The following is a 16,882-nucleotide window of genomic DNA, read 5'->3' as shown; positions in this document are numbered from 1 at the left end:
TAGGCCAGCTTCAGCTATCCCATGTACAACATGCATTTGGTCTCTTTTCCTTCTTACCTTACTCCAGATATTCATCTCAGACAGGTATGCACTTGCCCTTTTTTCAAAACCACAGATTTTAAACGTTAGACTGGTTCAGCTAGTCACATAGGTCTAGATGATAATGTTTTTTATGCCATCAATGTTGGAAACTTCTAAGACTAAATGCATTTGCATATTTTTATCAAAAGATTTGGGAAGTACCTCAAAGCTATCCTACTAGCTGTGGCAGAACTAAAGGTTTTACCCTGGGCAGCACAGTTACCACCTTTTACTTCACACAACATCAACAGCGGACTTGACAAGCTTATTTTAAGTCCTCGTAGAACAGATTGCACCTATATTCATATCACTTACGGCAGTGGGATTGTAATGACAACATCGTTCAGTTCTAGCTTGTCCTCCTGAAGTTCATATTCTATATTTACATCACAACCACTTCCACTTTCTGAAGGCCAACAGTTAACTGGTAAGAAAGGCAAAAAAGTGTTTACACAACGGGTACATTTTGTTAAATTCAAACAGCATAGAATTCTGCTTAAACTTGTTTTTTGAGTAAAAACGCCTATTTTTAAAAAATTTTAACCACTTCCAGGCCACCTACTGGCATATACTGCGGCCGGGTGGACCTTCAGTGCGAAATCCCCTACCTGTACCTTTTTTTGTTCTGGGTCTAGGGCCCGCTGCCGTCGACCCCTCTGTCGCCCCCCCCCCCCCCCCCGCCGCTGTAATTGGATTGGACACAGCGGGAACCAATCAGCAGGTCCAGATGTTTGCTGGCACCTGGCAATCATTCCAGAGAGAGGCAGAACGACAGTCTGCCTATGCAAACAAGGCAGGTTGCCGTTCTGTCAGAGGGGAAGATGGAGATCCTGCGTTTCTGCTAAGCAGGAACACAGGTCTCTGTCTTCCTCCAGTCAAAGCGCCCCCAGGTAGCAAGCACTCCCAGGGAACACATTTTACATTGCCCCTGATGTTAACCCCTTCCCAACCAGTGTCATTAGTACAGTGACCGCTTTTTTTTTTTTTTTTTTTAGCACTGGTCCCTAAAAAGATTTATCTGCCGCAATCCCGCTAAAAATCTGATCGCCGCCATTACTAGTTAAAAAAAAAAAAAAATGCCATAAATCTATCCCATAGTATGTAGATGCTATAACTTTTGCGCAAACTAATCAATATACGCTTATTGGGATTTTTTTTACCAAAACATGTAGCTGAACACATATTGGCCTAAATTAATGAAGAAATCAAGATTTTTTTATTGAGTATGTTTTAGAGCAGAAAGTCAAACAAAACAGTTAGGTACCTGGTAACTCTTTCTAAGAAGTCTTCCAGGGCAGCATCTGAGAGATAGGCTCCTCCCACCTGAAACAGGACACACAATAGTCCACCAATATAAAAAGGTCAGTCACACCTGTGTGCCTCAGTAATAGTAAAGCACCGAAGAAACCCTCAGTAAGCTTTTGAATCTGAAAAACCCTTTTGTATTGTTATTTAGGGCAGGAACAAGTGCTGCTCTGAAAGACTTCTTAGGAAAAAAAAAAAAAAAAGTTACCAGGTACCCAACTTTGTTTTCTCTAATCGTCTTCCAGGGCAGCATCTGAGAGGATGTATCAAGCAATACTTACTAGGGAAGGGATAAAGTCTGGAGCACCTTGCGACCAAATGTCTGGTTCTGACTGGACAGCTGGTCAATGCGGTAATGCCTTGTGAAGGTATTGAAGCTTGACCATGTCACTGCCCTGCAGATCTGCTCTGATGTTGCCCTGGCCATTTCTGCGCTTGAGAAAGTCCAAGCTCTTGTCGAGTGGGCTTTGACTCCGCTCGGTGTGGCAAGGTTTTGTGCTTGGTAGGCTGTCTGAAAAGCAAGCTTTATCCATCTGGCTATCGTAACTTTTCAAAGCCCGTTTCCCTTTGTTGACTCCTGCATGGAGAACGAATAGTGTGGTAGTTTCTCGCCAAACCTTAGTCCTCTCAAGGTAAGCTATTAGAATTTTCCTTACAACTAGCTAGTTGTATGTATCTCTTTTCTTGCCATCCATCCAACCTGGAAGGGAGGGGATACTCACATCCTGTGTTCTGTAGAATGTTAAAGAGGCTTTAGGTAGAAAAGCTGGGTCTGGGGTGAGGATTATTTTATCAGTCTGAATCAGACAATAAGGTTCTATCATAGATAGAGCCTGTATTTTGCTGACTCTCCTCGCTGACACAAATGCCACTAGGAGTACTGTTTTTAGTGCAAGGTATTTATCGGAGCATTCTTTCCATGGCTCAAAGGGTATAGAGAGGAATCCTTTAACCACCTCCCACCCGGCCATTGTAAATATACGGCCGGGTGGGAGTCTCCTCCTTCTGATCAGGAGTTCCGGAACGTCCTTCAGAAGGAGAGAGATCGCGCTGCCGCGGGCATGCGCAGCGGCGCGATTTCGATGTGCCTGTGTCCCTAGGACACAGAGCAACAAGACTCGGCAGGAGGGCCCTGTGATTGGCCCTCCTGATCACATGACAGCTGTGTCCAATCACAGCCGTCATGTAATGTCAATACAGCCATTGTAACGGCTTCGATCTCTTCTCCTCCTGACAGATCCTGTCAGTGAAGAGAAGAGGATCGATTCTGCAGCTGGGGTGATCAGGATTTCTAATTACTCACTTATCACAGGGGGGGTCTGTGCTGGTAATCAGATGATTGATTACCAGTGCAGCCCTGGGGGGAGGGGGTGCCACTAGAGCCACCAGGGATGCCCACCCATGACCACCAGGGATGCCCACCATGGCCACCAGGGATGGCAAACAGGGCTCAGAGAGCCTGCCAGTGGTGCCCCCCTATCACTGCTGCCCACCAATGCCATCTATCAGTGCTGCCCACCAGTGCCCATTATTGCCATCAGTGCCGCCCACCAGTGCCCATTATTGCCCACCAGTGCCGCCCATCAGTGCCACCCATCAGTGCCACCCATCAGTGCCCACCAATGCTGCATATCAGTGCTATCCATCAGTGCTATCCATCAGTGCTATCCATCAGTGCTATCCATCAGTGCTATCCATCAGTGCTATCCATCAGTGCTATCCATCAGTGCTATCCATCAGTGCTATCCATCAGTGCTATCCATCAGTGCTATCCATCAGTGCTATCCATCAGTGCTATCCATCAGTGCTATCCATCAGTGCCGCATATCAGTGCCGCATATCAGTGCCGCATATCAGTGCCGCATATCAGTGCCGCATATCAGTGCCACCCCATCAGTGCCACCCCATCAGTGCCACCCCATCAGTGCCACCCCATCAGTGCCACCCCATCAGTGCCACCCCATCAGTGCCACCCCATCAGTGCCACCCCATCAGTGCCACCCCATCAGTGCCACCCCATCAGTGCCACCCCATCAGTGCCACCCCATCAGTGCCACCCCATCAGTGCCACCCCATCAGTGCCACCCCATCAGTGCCACCCCATCAGTGCCTGTCAGTGCAGCGTCATCAGTACTCATCAGTGCAGGAAAAAACATATCTATTTACAAAATTTTATAACCTAAACAAAAAAACTTTTTTTTTTTTTTTTCAAAATTTTCGGTCTTTTATTTGTGCACCAAAAAAGAAAAAACCTGGCAGTGATCAAATACCACCAAAAGAAAGCTCTATTTGTGGGGAAAAAATTTCACAAATTTGGTTTAGGTACAGTGTTGCATGACCGTGCAATTGTCATTCAAAATGCAACAGCGCTAAAAGCTGAAAATTGGTCTGGGAAGGAAGGGGGTTTAAGTGCCCAGTATTGAGGTGGTTAAGTACCCTGGAGAGGTCACATGTCAGGGTTCTGGTGAACTTTATGGGTCTGGCTCTGTTTAACGAGAGAAGGAATCTTATGGGGGGGGGGGGGGGGGGAGGGGTCTTCTGCCAGCCTGATATCTAGGCAAGAAGACAGGGCCACCACTTGGACCTTCAAAATGTTATGGGAAATGCTCTTGTCCGATCCTTCCTGTAAGAAATCTAAGATTGATAGAATATTCAACTTGTCAGTGGTCTCTTTTTCTCCCATACCAGAAGACAAACTTTTTTCGCACTCTCGTAGATAGCTTTGGTTACAGGTTTTCTGCTGGCTAAAATGGTTTTCATCACCTTGTTCAACACACCCTTACTTAGTAGCCGCACCCTTTCAGGAACCAGGCAGAGAGCTTCATGGCCTTGTGGTTCGGGTGGTTGACTGGCCCCTGCATTCGGAGGTCCGCCATCTCTAGAAGCGTAAAATCTGGTTAAAACACTGATATTCTTTAAGTGACTGAACCATTGTCTCTGGGGGCAATGGGGTGCAATAAGTATCACTATTGACCTTTCTTCCCTGATCTTTCGTACTACCTTTGGTATTAGGGCAGTTGGAGGGAATGCATAACAGCTGGTATGCCCAATTTTGGTTAAAAGCATCTACACCGATGTTTCCATCTGTGGGGTTTAGGGAGAAGAATTTTGGGAGCTTCGTATTTTTGACGTAAAACAGATCCACCTCGGGTACCCCCCCCCCCCCTCCCAGGTTTGAGTGATCCACGAGAAGTTTGCTTGATTTAAGGACCATTCCGTCTGCTTTATGGCTTTTCGACTTAGTCTGCCAGCATGTTGTCGGGTTCCTTTCAGATGTATGGCGGAGATGGATCTGATGTTTGTCTTGGCCCAAGACTGTAGTTTCTGTCAGACTCAGACGAGTCGATTTTGGATTTTGTTCCCCCTTATCTGTTCAGGTATGCCACCGTTGTGTTGTCTGACTGAATCCAGACATCTTTGTCCTAAATGGCCAGTTGGAATGCTCTTAGCGCCCCCTCTAAGGCTTTTAAATTCGCTCATGTTTAAGAATGTGTGAGACCAATTGGGGTTCCATTTTCTTTGTACGCAACAATCCGCCATATGCACTCCCCATCCCATGAATCTCTTGAGGTAAATCAGTGGATTGAGCCACCACTGCAGCACTCTTGATTGAACAGGGAACCAAAATATTAGTCTCTAGGGATGATGGGTTGCCATCCTATCAGGCTAGGATGTGATTTTGAAGAGGCCTCATATGGAGCTGTGCCCAGGTGATGGCCGGAATTGAGAACGTCATTAGTCCCAACAATGCCATGCCCCACCTGATGGTCATGAATTTGGCTCCTATCAGAGATACTATCGCCTCCATGATTGTCTCTAACTTTTTCTTCGTTAGGAGAATCTTTGTTATTTTGGCACCCAGTATATAGCCCAAGTATATGACTCACTGGCTTGGAGTTAATTGTGATTTTTCTTCCTTCACAATCCATCCAAGGCTTTGTAGGAAAGAAATGCTTTTGTGCAGACAGGCTTCAAAGCTGTCTGTTGATTCAGCAATGAACAGTAGATTGTCTAGCTATGGCACCACACATGCCTTGCTGCCTTAGGTTTTTCAGGGCTTTTGCCATTATTTTCAAGAAAATCCTGGGTGCTGAAGAGATGCCGAAAGGTAGAGCTGTGTACTGCATATGTAGAGTGGTACCTGGGCCTTGGACTGCAAATCTTGGCTTTTTTTTTTTTTTTTTTTTTTTTTAAGATCGGCACATGTGAATATGCCGAAAAGGTAGAGCTGTGCGAATAAACTCCTGTTTTTTCTTCTTCCGGTGGTACGTGATAAATCACTTTTTGTTTTAGTAGGTTCTCTAGTGCAGATAAAAAAGCCTCTGCGTAGTCTGTGCCTTTCGGGAGTGTCACCGCCAGGTACTTGGTTGGGGGAACGAGTAGAAAAACGAAAGTAACCTTGTACCATCGTGCGAAAAACAAATACTTTTTTTGTGATCTTCCTCCACTGATGAGCAAAGGTGGCCATTCTGCCCCCCCCCATCTGGAGACTGTCATTGTTTTTTGTTTCTTGGAATGGAAAGCTTAAGGATAAAGTCTTCCTTGTCTTTGTTTTGTGTCCAGCGCTTCCTTGGTCCCATTTCTTTATTAAATCTCCTAGACTGATGAAAGGGTGCTTTCCCGTGCACCTTTTTGGTTTGAGGTAAACATTTTTTTTATGGCCACAGTTCTGTCTAGGACCTTTTCCAAGTTCGGTCCAAACAGTAAAGCGCCTGTAAAGGGGATTAAACACAATCTATTTTTGGAAGCTAGGTCTCCTCCCCACGACTTCAGCCACAGGGCTCTCCTGGCCAAAATAATTTAGGCCAGTGGCCAAAGTACCTGCGAGGAATGCTGCTGCTCTGGTTAGTGTGGGTAGGGTCCTAACTCATCTTTTAGGGTTGCAGCTGAGTTAGCCAGACTAGCAAGATCCTAGCCGTGCAAGTGTAGGCTATGGCCAGATTAAAATTTGCTGCTCTCCCCAAGCTCTCTTTAGCAGTTCCTCCATCTTTTTATTCATGGGATCACTGAGGGTCCTGGAGTCGTCGAAGGCTAAGTCAGATTTGTTTGCGACTCTGGTTAGGGAGGCATCTACTTTAGGGCAGTGGTCCTCAACTCCGGTCCTCGGGCCCACTAACAGGCCAGGTTTGCAAGATAACTAAATTACATTACAGGTGATCTCATCTGCTGCTCAGTGATTGCAGTATTCTAGTCTGCAGCTCCCCAAGGAGAAAACTTAAAATCTGGCCTGTTAGTGGGCCCCGAGGACCAGGGTTGAGGACCACTGCTTTAGGGAATTTTGCCCAGGATTCCATATCCTCCCCTGCGAAAGGATATCTGCGCTTAATCGCAGTTGGTGTGAAGAGCGTCTTTTCTGCTCTTCCCATTCTTTGACTAAGTTTTTCAGAGTCTCATGTACCGGAAAGGTTTTTGTTTTTTTCGGTTGTAAGCCTTTGTACATCTTATTGGGTAAGGAAAGCTCTGCGACTTTTTGCTCTTTGATGCCCAGTGTGTATCAGCTATGGCTCTCAGCAAACTGTCCCGTGTCTTCCGAAGGCCAAAAGGGTGCCTTCTGATGCTGGGTCTTCATTTTCTGAGTCTGAGCATAGACAGTCTTTGGATTCTGAGCTATCTGAATTGGTTTCCTGCTCTGCTAGGTCTACCTCTTCCCAGCTGCACGAGGGGATGGATGGCTTACTGGAAGACAGGGTACTGGTGTGGCTGGAACTTGCTGGAAACCTCCAGCTTTTCTATAGCCAAATGCAGTGGCCCGATTGTGCTTTTTATTACCTTTTTTAAAGAGTTGAACGTGTCTTTAAAAAAGGAACCCCTGTGATTCCTTTGCCACCATTTTGTTGATACATTTTCGGCATAATGTTTTTCTCTATTCTGGAGGAAACCTGTGATCACAAGAGGCGCATGCCTTGCTAATTGTCTTTGCCCCTTTCTCTTCTGGGGTCTTTTTCTGTAAATAAGCACAAAGGACCCAGTGGGACAAGCGGTTGCCATTCATAAATATAACAGTAGTGAAGTAAAGATGGAGGAAACTCCAGAGTGCTCTGGCTTACCTTGGAGCTGTCCTGACAAACAAGATCTGCAGGGCAGGGTGGAGAAGCATCCGACAAGGTCAGCCTCAGAAAAAAAAAAACCCTGCTTAGGGGCTTTTTAACTGCTTCCTGCTGCAGCTCCAGCCCCACCCCCAGCTGAACTCATGCAGGTCGGTGGACATACCTGCACTGCCATCTGCTTTCCTGGTGTGTTGATTTAAGGAAGAGAGTTCATCTGCCCCCCCCCCCCCCCATTCTTTAAAAATCGCACCACTACCCGGAAAGGACGAAAGCTAAAGTGCCCCGCTCTGTCATCCAGCTCTGGGGCTTCTGCCTTCACCAAGATGGCTGTGGACCGGAAGGGAGTCACCGAAAGTGCTACGGGGCTCCGGCAATTACGCCGCCCGTCGCCATCTTGCTCCTCCAACAGCGTGGATGAGCTGTTCTGTGATGAGGCTGTCGGCCGGAGGGGCAGATGGGAGGCTGGTCAGGGAGTCCCCTGCAATTAGCACAGAGACTGGAGAAAAAAAATAAACATCTGCAGCTCCCGTGGATCCGGAGGAAACACAAACTGAGGCACACAGGTGTGACTGACATTTTTATAATGGTGGACTATTGTGTTTCCTGTTTCAGGTGGGAGGAGCCTCTCTCTCAGATGCTGTCCTGAAAGACTATTAGAGAAACAGTTTTTTTTTTTTTTAAATGGTCTGTCTTTTTTTGTTAAAAAAAAAAAAAAAGAAAAAGAAAAAGAAGTGATCAAATACCACCAAAAGAAGGCATCAATTTTATTTAGGTAGTGTCGCACGACCGCGCAACTGTCAGTTAAAGTTACACAGTGCAGTATCGTAAAAAATGGCCTGGTCATGAAGGGGGGTAAACCTTCCAGAGCGGAAGTGGTTAAAGATGCATGCTGTTCTCATTGCAGTTTTACTACCTAGTCTATCCTGGAGTATGCAGGGCTTGGGGAAGGCAGCCATTATCTAGGTAGTCACTTTCAACTTGACTTGTTCTGTAATGGTATTAAAGCTTAGGACGCTGCTTGTATAAGTGTCAGGAACATACCCCAGCATTTATAGCCACAAGGTTAACTCATTTGTCTTAACTCAACCACCATGGAATGCATCAATGTAGTCAGTGGTTAGAACGATGCTTGGATCAAAGTGACGGCGTTACATGTGTGGCTTTAATTGTTAGGGAATGATGTATATACCTGTAGCAGCCTCCCAAACTTTCCCATCCTCTGCCATTCTGACAGGCAAAGCTTTGACGCGTCCTGATGCTGAAGTGTCAAAGATTATCCACTCCTTGCTGGCTGCTGCACAATCCCTTTTGGCCAGAGAGGCTTCCTATTACAGTTATGTTCAGTCCAACCAAAACTGTTATTTCAGTTAAGTTCTCGTGCTAGATTCCAAGTTCAAAAGTCTGTACATCTGTGCAGACTGTCACACAGAACAAAAAAAAAAAAACTGTGGAAAAATACAGATTTTAACCACTTGCCTACTAGGCCTATTTTTGACATTTGGTGTTTATAAGCTAAAATCAGTTGTTTTTGCTAGAAAACTACTTAGAACCCCCAAACATTATATATTTTTTTTTAGCAGAGACCCTAGAGCAGTGATGGCGAACATTGGCACCCCAGATGTTTTGGAACTACTTTTCCCATGAAGCTCATACACTCTGCAGTGTAGTTTAGCATCATGGGAAATGTAGTTCCACAACATCTGGGGTGCCAAGGTTCGCCAACACTGCCCTAGAGAATAAAATGGAGATTATTGTAATATTTTTTATCACACCGTATTTGCGCAGCGGTCTTCCAAACGCAATTTTTTGGAAAAAAATTACTTTTTTGAATTAAAAAATAAGAATCCAGTAAAGTTAGCCCAATTTTTTTCCATAATGTGAAAGATAATGTTACGCCGAGTAAATAGATACCCAACATGTCATGCTTCAAAATTGCGCACGCTCACGGAATGGCGACGAACTTTGGTACTTAAAAATCCCCATAGGCGACACTTTAAAAATTTCTACAGGTTGCCATCTTAAAGTTACAGAGGAGGTCTAGGGCTCAAATTATTGCTCTCGCTCTAACGATCGCGGCGATACCTCACATGTGTGGTTTGAACACCGTTTACATATGTGGGCGGAGTTTCCGTGTGCGTTCGCTTCTGCGCGCGAGCTAACGGGGACAGGACGCTTTAATTTTTCTTTTTTTTTTACTATTTATTTTATTTATTATTTTTTATTTTTACACCGTTTTAAAAAAAAAAAAAAAAAATTGATCATTTTTATTTCTAATACAAGGAATGTAAACATTCCTTGTAATAGAAATAGGCACGACAGGACCTCTTTTTTTGTGAGATCTGGGGTCAGAAAGTCCTCAGATCTCACAAGTACACTAATAAACATAGAAAGGAAAAAAAAAAAAAAGGGACCTTTAAGCCGGCTGCTCGGCAACGACGTTTGCCGTCGCTCCGGTCCTCCAAGACAATAGAGTCGAGTGAGGGCAAGCTTGCCCTCACTCGACATCCTGTCTGAGGATCCGGGACCCGATCGCTTTCCCCGCTGCCGGCGGGAGGGGGGGGGGGGGGGAGCACCCCTTCCGCCATCCCGGAGGGTGATCTCGCGGCGAATCCGCCGCTGGGACCACCCTTATCGGTAAGCCGATCGCCTGCAGTTTAAAAAAATACCAGGGTTATGGCAGCTATCTGCTGCCATAACACCGGTATTTAGCTTTAAACTCAGGACGTATATGTACTATGGGCCGGTATTGAGGTGGTTAATTAAATCTTATGGACTTTAGCATTAGACAATTCTGTCAAAATAGTGGGAATAAAAAATTAAAATAAATAAAACATATCTATAAATAATCCATAAACAAACAATTCTTCGATCTTACTGGTGAGAGGAATTGAGGCCTCATCTGTTGACTGCAGTCGCCATTTTAAGACTCCAACATCATTATTAAGAGGGAAAGATTTCTCTGGGTTTTTCAGTCCAATAACAGAATCTGACGTAAAAAGTTTTTTGTCCACATTGGGGTGGGTCTATGGGAAAAATAAGTAATGGGTGAACTGTGTTTTAAAAACCAAAAAAAAAAAAAAAAAAAAAAAAAAGAAGATATATACACATATATACATATATATATATATATATATATATCTATATATATATATATATATATATATATATATATATATATATATATAGATATATATATATATATATATATATACACATACACATACACACACATACATACATACACACACAGTGCTTTGCAAAAGTATTCGGCCCCCTTGAACTTTTCAACCTTTTGCCACATTTCAGGCTTCAAACATACAAATATAAAAAAACTAATTTTTTGTGAAGAATCAACAAGTGGGACACAATCATGAAGTGGAATGAAATTTATTGGATATTTTCAAACTTTAACAAATAAAAAACAAAAAGAAAAATTGGGCGTGCAAAATTATTCAGCCCCCTTACGTTATACACTTTGTAGCGCCACCTTTTGCTGCGATTACAGCTGTAAGTCGCTTGGGGTATGCCTCTATCAGTTTTGCACATCGAGAGACTGACATTTTTGCCCATTCCTCCTTGCAAAACAGCTCGAGCTCAGTGAGGTTGGATGGAGAGCGTTTGTGAACAGCAGTTTTCAGTTCTTTACACAGATTCTCGATTGGATTCAGGTCTGGACTTTGACTTGGCCATTCTAACACCTGGATAGGTTTGTGAACCATTCCATTGTATATTTTGCTTTATGTTTTGGATCATTGTCTTGTTGGAAGACAAATCTCCGTCCCAGTCTCAGGTCTTTTGCAGACTCCATCAGGTTTTCTTCCAGAATGGTCCTGTATTTGGCTCCATCCATCTTCCTATCAATTTTAACCATCTTCCCTGTCCCTGCTGAAGAAAAGCAGGCCCAAACCATGATGCTGCCACCACCATGTTTGACAGTGGGGATGGTGTGTTCAGGGTGATGAGCTGTGTTGCTTTTACGCCAAACATAACGTTTTGCATTGTTGCCAAAAAGTTCGATTTTGGTTTCATCTGACCAGAACACCTTCTTCCACATGTTTGGTGTGTCTCCCAGCTGGCTTGTTACATACATAGTTACATAGTTAGTGAGGTTGAAAAAAAGACATCAGTCCATCCAGTTCAACCTATGATGTGTGTGTGTGTTTGCTTTTAACCTTCCATTGTATACCCCTGTATGTTGTGGTCTTTAAGGTGCCCATCTAATAGTTTTTGAAACCATCAATGCTCCCTGCTGATACGACTGCTTGTGGAAGAGAATTCCACATCCTTACCGCCCTTACAGTGAAGAACCCCTTACGCATTTTAAGGTTAAACCGCCTTTCCTCTAGTTTTAGTGAGTGGCCACGTGTCTTATTGTATTTCCTTACTCTGAATAGTTTGTTCCTTATGCTAGGGTCGCCAGTACAGCATTTGTACATTGATATCATATCCCCCCTCAAACGTCTCTTCTCTAGAGAGAATAGGTTCAGTGCTTGTAGTCTTTCCTCATAGCTGATGTCCTCCATTACCCTAATTATTTTTGTTGCCCTTCTCTGGACTCTTTCCAATTCCAGCACATCCTTCCTGAGGACCGGTGTCCAGAACTGGACAGCATACTCCAGATGTGGCCGGACCAGTCTTGTAGAGCGGGAGAATAATCTCTTTATTTCTGGAGTGAATCCCCTTTTTTATACATCCCAGTATTCTGTTGGCTTTGCTTGCAGCTGCTTGGCATTGCATGCCACTGCCAAGCCTGCTGTCAACCAGTACCCCCAAGTCTTTTTCCATCCTAGACTCCCCCAGAGGTCCCCCCCCCTAGTGAGTAGCTTGCTTTCTGGTTTCTGGCCCCAAAGTACATTACTTTACATTTATCAACATTAAACCTCATCTGCCATGTAGTTGCCCACCCCGTTATTTTGTTCAGGTCCGCTTGTAAGGTTTCCACATCCTGCATAGAAGATGCAAACTTTAAACGACACTTTTATGAATATCTTTAAGAAATGGCTTTCTTCTTGCCACTCTTCCATAAAGGCCAGATTTGTGCAGTATATGACCGATTGTTGTCCTATGGACAGAGTCTCCCACCTCAGCTGTAGATCTCTGCAGTTCATCCAGAGTGATCATGGGCCTCTTGGCTGCATCTCTGATCAGTCTTCTCCTTGTATGAGCTGAAAGTTTAGAGGGACGGCCAGGTCTTCGTAGATTTGCAATGGTCTGATACTCCTTCCATTTCAATATTATCGCTTGCACAGTGCTCATTGGGATGTGTAAAGCTTGAGAATTTTTTTTGTATCCAAATCCGGCTTTAAACTTCTCCACAACATTATCTCGGACCTGCCTGGTGTGTTCCTTGTTCTTCATGATGCTCTCTACGCTTGAAACGGACCTCTGAGACTATCACAGTGCAGGTGCATTTATACGGAGACTTGATTACACACAGGTGGATTCTATTTATCATCATTAGTCATTTAGGTCAACATTGTATCATTCAGAGATCCTCACTGAACTTCTGGAGAGAGTTTGCTGCACTGAAAGTAAAAGGGGCTGAATAATTTTGCACGCCCAATTTTTCAGTTATTTTTCATTTGTTAAAGTTTGACATATCCAATAAATTTTGTTCCACTTCATGATTGTGTCCCACTTGTTGATTCTTCACAAAAAATTAGATATCTTTATGTTTGAAGCCTGAAATGTGGCAAAAGGTCGCAAAGTTCAATGGGGGCCGAATACTTTCGCAAGGCACTGTATATAATACATACAGTACAGACTAAAAGTTTGGACACACCTTCTCATTCAAAGTTTTCCTTATTTTCATGACTATGAAAATTGTAGAGTCACACTTCAAGAGGTAGTCACCTGAAATGGTTTTCACTTCACAGGTGTGCCCTGTCAGGTTTAATAAGTGTGATTTCTTGCCTTATAAAAATGCGGTTGGGACCATCAGTTGTGTTGTGCAGAAGTCAGGTGGATACACAGCTGATAGTCCTACTGAATAGACTGTTAGAATTTGTATTATGGCAAGAAAAATGCAGCTAAGTACAGGAAAACGAGTGGCCATCATTACTTTAAGAAATGAAGGTCAGTCAGTCCGAAAAATTGGGAAAACTTTGAAAGTGTCCCCAAGTGCAGTCACAAAAACCATCAAGCGCTACAAAGAAACTGGCTCACATGCGGACCGCCCCAGGAAAGGAAGACCAACAGTCACCTCTGCTGCGGAGGATAAGTTCATCCGAGTCACCAGCCTCAGAAATCACAGGTTAACAGCAGCTAAGATTAGAGACCAGGTCAATGGCACACGGAGTTCTAGCAGCAGACATCTCTAGAACAACTGTGAATCGGGCCTTCATGGTAGAATATCTGCTAGGAAACCACTGCTAAAGAAAGGCAACAAGCAGAAGAGACTTGTTTGGGCTAAAGAACACAAGGAATGGACATTAAACCAGTGGAAATCTGTGCTTTGGTCTGATGAGTCCAAATTTAAGATCTTTGGTTCCAACCACCGTGTCTTTGTGCGACGCAGAAAAGGTGAATGGATGGACTCTACATGCCTGGTTCCCACCGTGAAGCATGGAGGAGGAGGTGTGATGGTGTGGGGGTGCTTTGCTGGTGACACTGTTGGGGATTTATTCAAAATTGAAGGCATACTGAACCAGCATGGCTACCACAGCATCTTGCAGCGGCATGCTATTCCATCCGGTTTGTGTTTAGTTGGACCATCATTTATTTTTCAACAGGACAATGACCTCAAACACACCTCCAGGCTGTATAAGGGCTATTTGACCAAGAAGGAGAGTGATGGGGTGCTGCGCCAGATGACCTGTCCTCCACAGTCACCGGACCTGAACCCAATCGAGATGGTTTGGGGTGAGCTGGACAGCAGAGTAAAGACAAAAGGGCCAACAAGTGCTAAGCATCTTTGGGAACTCCTTCAAGACCATTTCAGGTGACTTCCTCTTGAAGTGTGACTACAATTTTCATAGTCATGAAAATAAGGAAAACTCTTTGAATGAGAAGGTGTGTCCAAACTTTTGGTCTGTACTGTATATAATATATATATATATATATATATATATATATATATATATATATATATATATATATATATATATATATATATATATATATATATATATATATATATATATATACACATATACACATATACACACATACATACATACACACATATACACACACACTTTGAGCTTGGCAAATCTTGCTATGAACAAGGTTATGTGAATAAAAAACACACACACACACACACACACACACACACACACACACACACACACACACACACCTTTTTTTAACCTTGTCTAAGCCTGATTAAAAATTTGCTATCAAGGCAAGGAAGTAAATTTTATAAGGTGCCGGTTCCGGGGATCTTGTCTCACTATAAAAACTTATCCGAGAGAAAAAAAAAGCATGTATACTCTTCCATGTTCAGGTATAAGAGATATAAAAGATACTTGATAATCTATTCACAAGGTTAGACAAAGTTTTTAAAAACACCAAAGATAAATCCCCTCAACCGGTTATTAGTTTCCTGGTTTATTAAAATGGGAGCTGATAAGAAGAAAAAAAAAATAACCTACAACACCTCTTGGCAAGGTTCATTACTTCATTCAGAACAGTTCTACCTTGAGACTTACCTGGAGCTGCACACCTTTCTTGTCATCATTTTCCACATGCACACGGATTCTTCCAAATTTCTCATCAGCCACTCTAAGCATAATGAGACCGTGGACTTCCATATTCTGCAGACCACCATCCCTACTGCAGGTCAAGGTGATCTTCTCTTCAATCTTCAAATGAACGCTACAATTAAAGATTAATATTTCTAGTAAATATGTTCTGTTTTCTTGGATGTTTGTCAAAAACAAGAACAAAAAGTTCAAAAGGTTGGGACTTTATATGAGGCGCTGCCCAAATGGGGCTAGATGCCTACATCCCTGGTCATGTAAATGCAAGGGGGGGAGGGAATAAAATTAATACTAGGGCAATCGGTTTGGCAAGTAGGGCAATACTTCTACATCCCGGGCGATCTCCTTCCTATATTGTGTGTGGACGTGACGTTGGGAGCACTACCGTGGCCAGTCTGGAAATCTTTGGAGACTGCTATTCGTGACACCATCCCCAATTTACCATTTTGGTTATTTTATGCCTTTGAGTGCCCTCCTGATGTGCCCTGTTGGCCGCTGATTGGGCTCCTACAGCTTCCGGCACGGATGTTCTGCCTGTTGGACCATTGCCCAGGATGTTTCTATATCATTGTATGCTGACTCTACTGCTGAGTTTTATTTAGGATGCATTTGCTCTTGATAAAGTGCAACTGTCCATGAAACGCATCGAGCTTACTATATCATATACTTGGATTCTATATATGCTAACCAATAGCGACTGTTGTTCCAATGTACATTTTATCAGCTTAGTACGATTTGGTATTTATCATGTCTTTTACTGTACCATTGACTTAAGCATCATATGTATGCACCATGCAATTTTTGTAATGTTATGTAAGATTTATTATTAAATTGTTCCTTCCTTGCATCAGCGACTCTACCGTTCTGTCAACCACTTCTTCACACAAAGTCCCAATTTCCCCTTCCTTCCCGTTTTTTCCTGTCAGATATCCTAGGCAATCGGTTGTTTGTACCATATTTATTATGTTATGATTTTATTATATTACCCTACTTACCAAACCGATTGCCCTATGTACCCCTATTACTAATTTTATTCCCTCCCCCCTTGCATTTTCTTGGATGTTTGGGCAAGTCAGTGAAAGCTGGTAACACTAGAAAAGACAAAGTTCTATGAGTGAACAGAAAAATGAAGAAAATACTTTGCCAGTACTGACCTATCTATGTGGGCTGGTGGAGGAAGGACTTTTGCTGTTTCATGTTGTTTCTTTCCAGCAGATGAGGTAACAATAGTTTCTCCTTCAGATTTCAATTTGTCCACAAAGTTATCGACTTCTTTTCCTTTAGCCCCAAGTTTTAATGCTTTGTTGGAACCAGATGGCCTAAAATGATACAACAATCAACAAATGCAACAAAGTCATTTTCATAATAGAAGTTCTTTGTATATCATTGTTCACATAGAGTATACTCAATGCTAAATTTTAGATTGCAAACGCACCCGCACTGCAAATAGATGTGAGACCCCAAGCATGTCCATTTAGAAATGAGTGCTAGCAACCCTGTCAGTTTTAATTGCTAAAACACAAAAATTACCAGCACACAAACAGGTAAACATCTCAAGTCAAAGGTGTAGCAACAGCAAGCATATTTAGTGCCTAGAAGACACAAAAACCCCCATGTTACAGAAAAACTATGGCCTACTTCCTTAAAGCGATTGTAAAGTCTTGTTTTTTTTTTTTTGCTAGAACAACAACATGTTATATTTACCTGCTCTGTTGCAGTGGATTTGCACAGAGCAGCCCAGATCCTCCT

At 43.3% G+C, this 16,882-nt stretch overlaps 1 protein-coding gene across 2 annotated transcripts in view; it reads right to left on the bottom strand.

The window, feature by feature from the left end:
* The window catches only part of ARCN1 (archain 1), a 74,983-nt gene that overhangs the window by 6,669 nt on the left and 51,432 nt on the right, over window positions 1-16,882 (bottom strand). For both annotated transcript variants that reach the window (XM_082273471.1, XM_082273470.1), the window contains 4 exons: window positions 16,288-16,452; window positions 15,083-15,248; window positions 10,309-10,456; window positions 397-505 (listed from right to left, as the gene is read on the bottom strand). In XM_082273471.1, the coding sequence (XP_082129597.1) occupies window positions 397-505; window positions 10,309-10,456; window positions 15,083-15,248; window positions 16,288-16,452 (588 nt within the window). The remainder of the gene's footprint in view (window positions 1-396; window positions 506-10,308; window positions 10,457-15,082; window positions 15,249-16,287; window positions 16,453-16,882) is intronic.

Source organism: Pelophylax lessonae (genome assembly GCF_965119305.1).
Source record: "Pelophylax lessonae genome assembly, chromosome: 12".
Taxonomy (NCBI): domain Eukaryota; kingdom Metazoa; phylum Chordata; class Amphibia; order Anura; family Ranidae; genus Pelophylax; species Pelophylax lessonae.
This window is presented reverse-complemented; position numbering and strand designations above follow the sequence as displayed.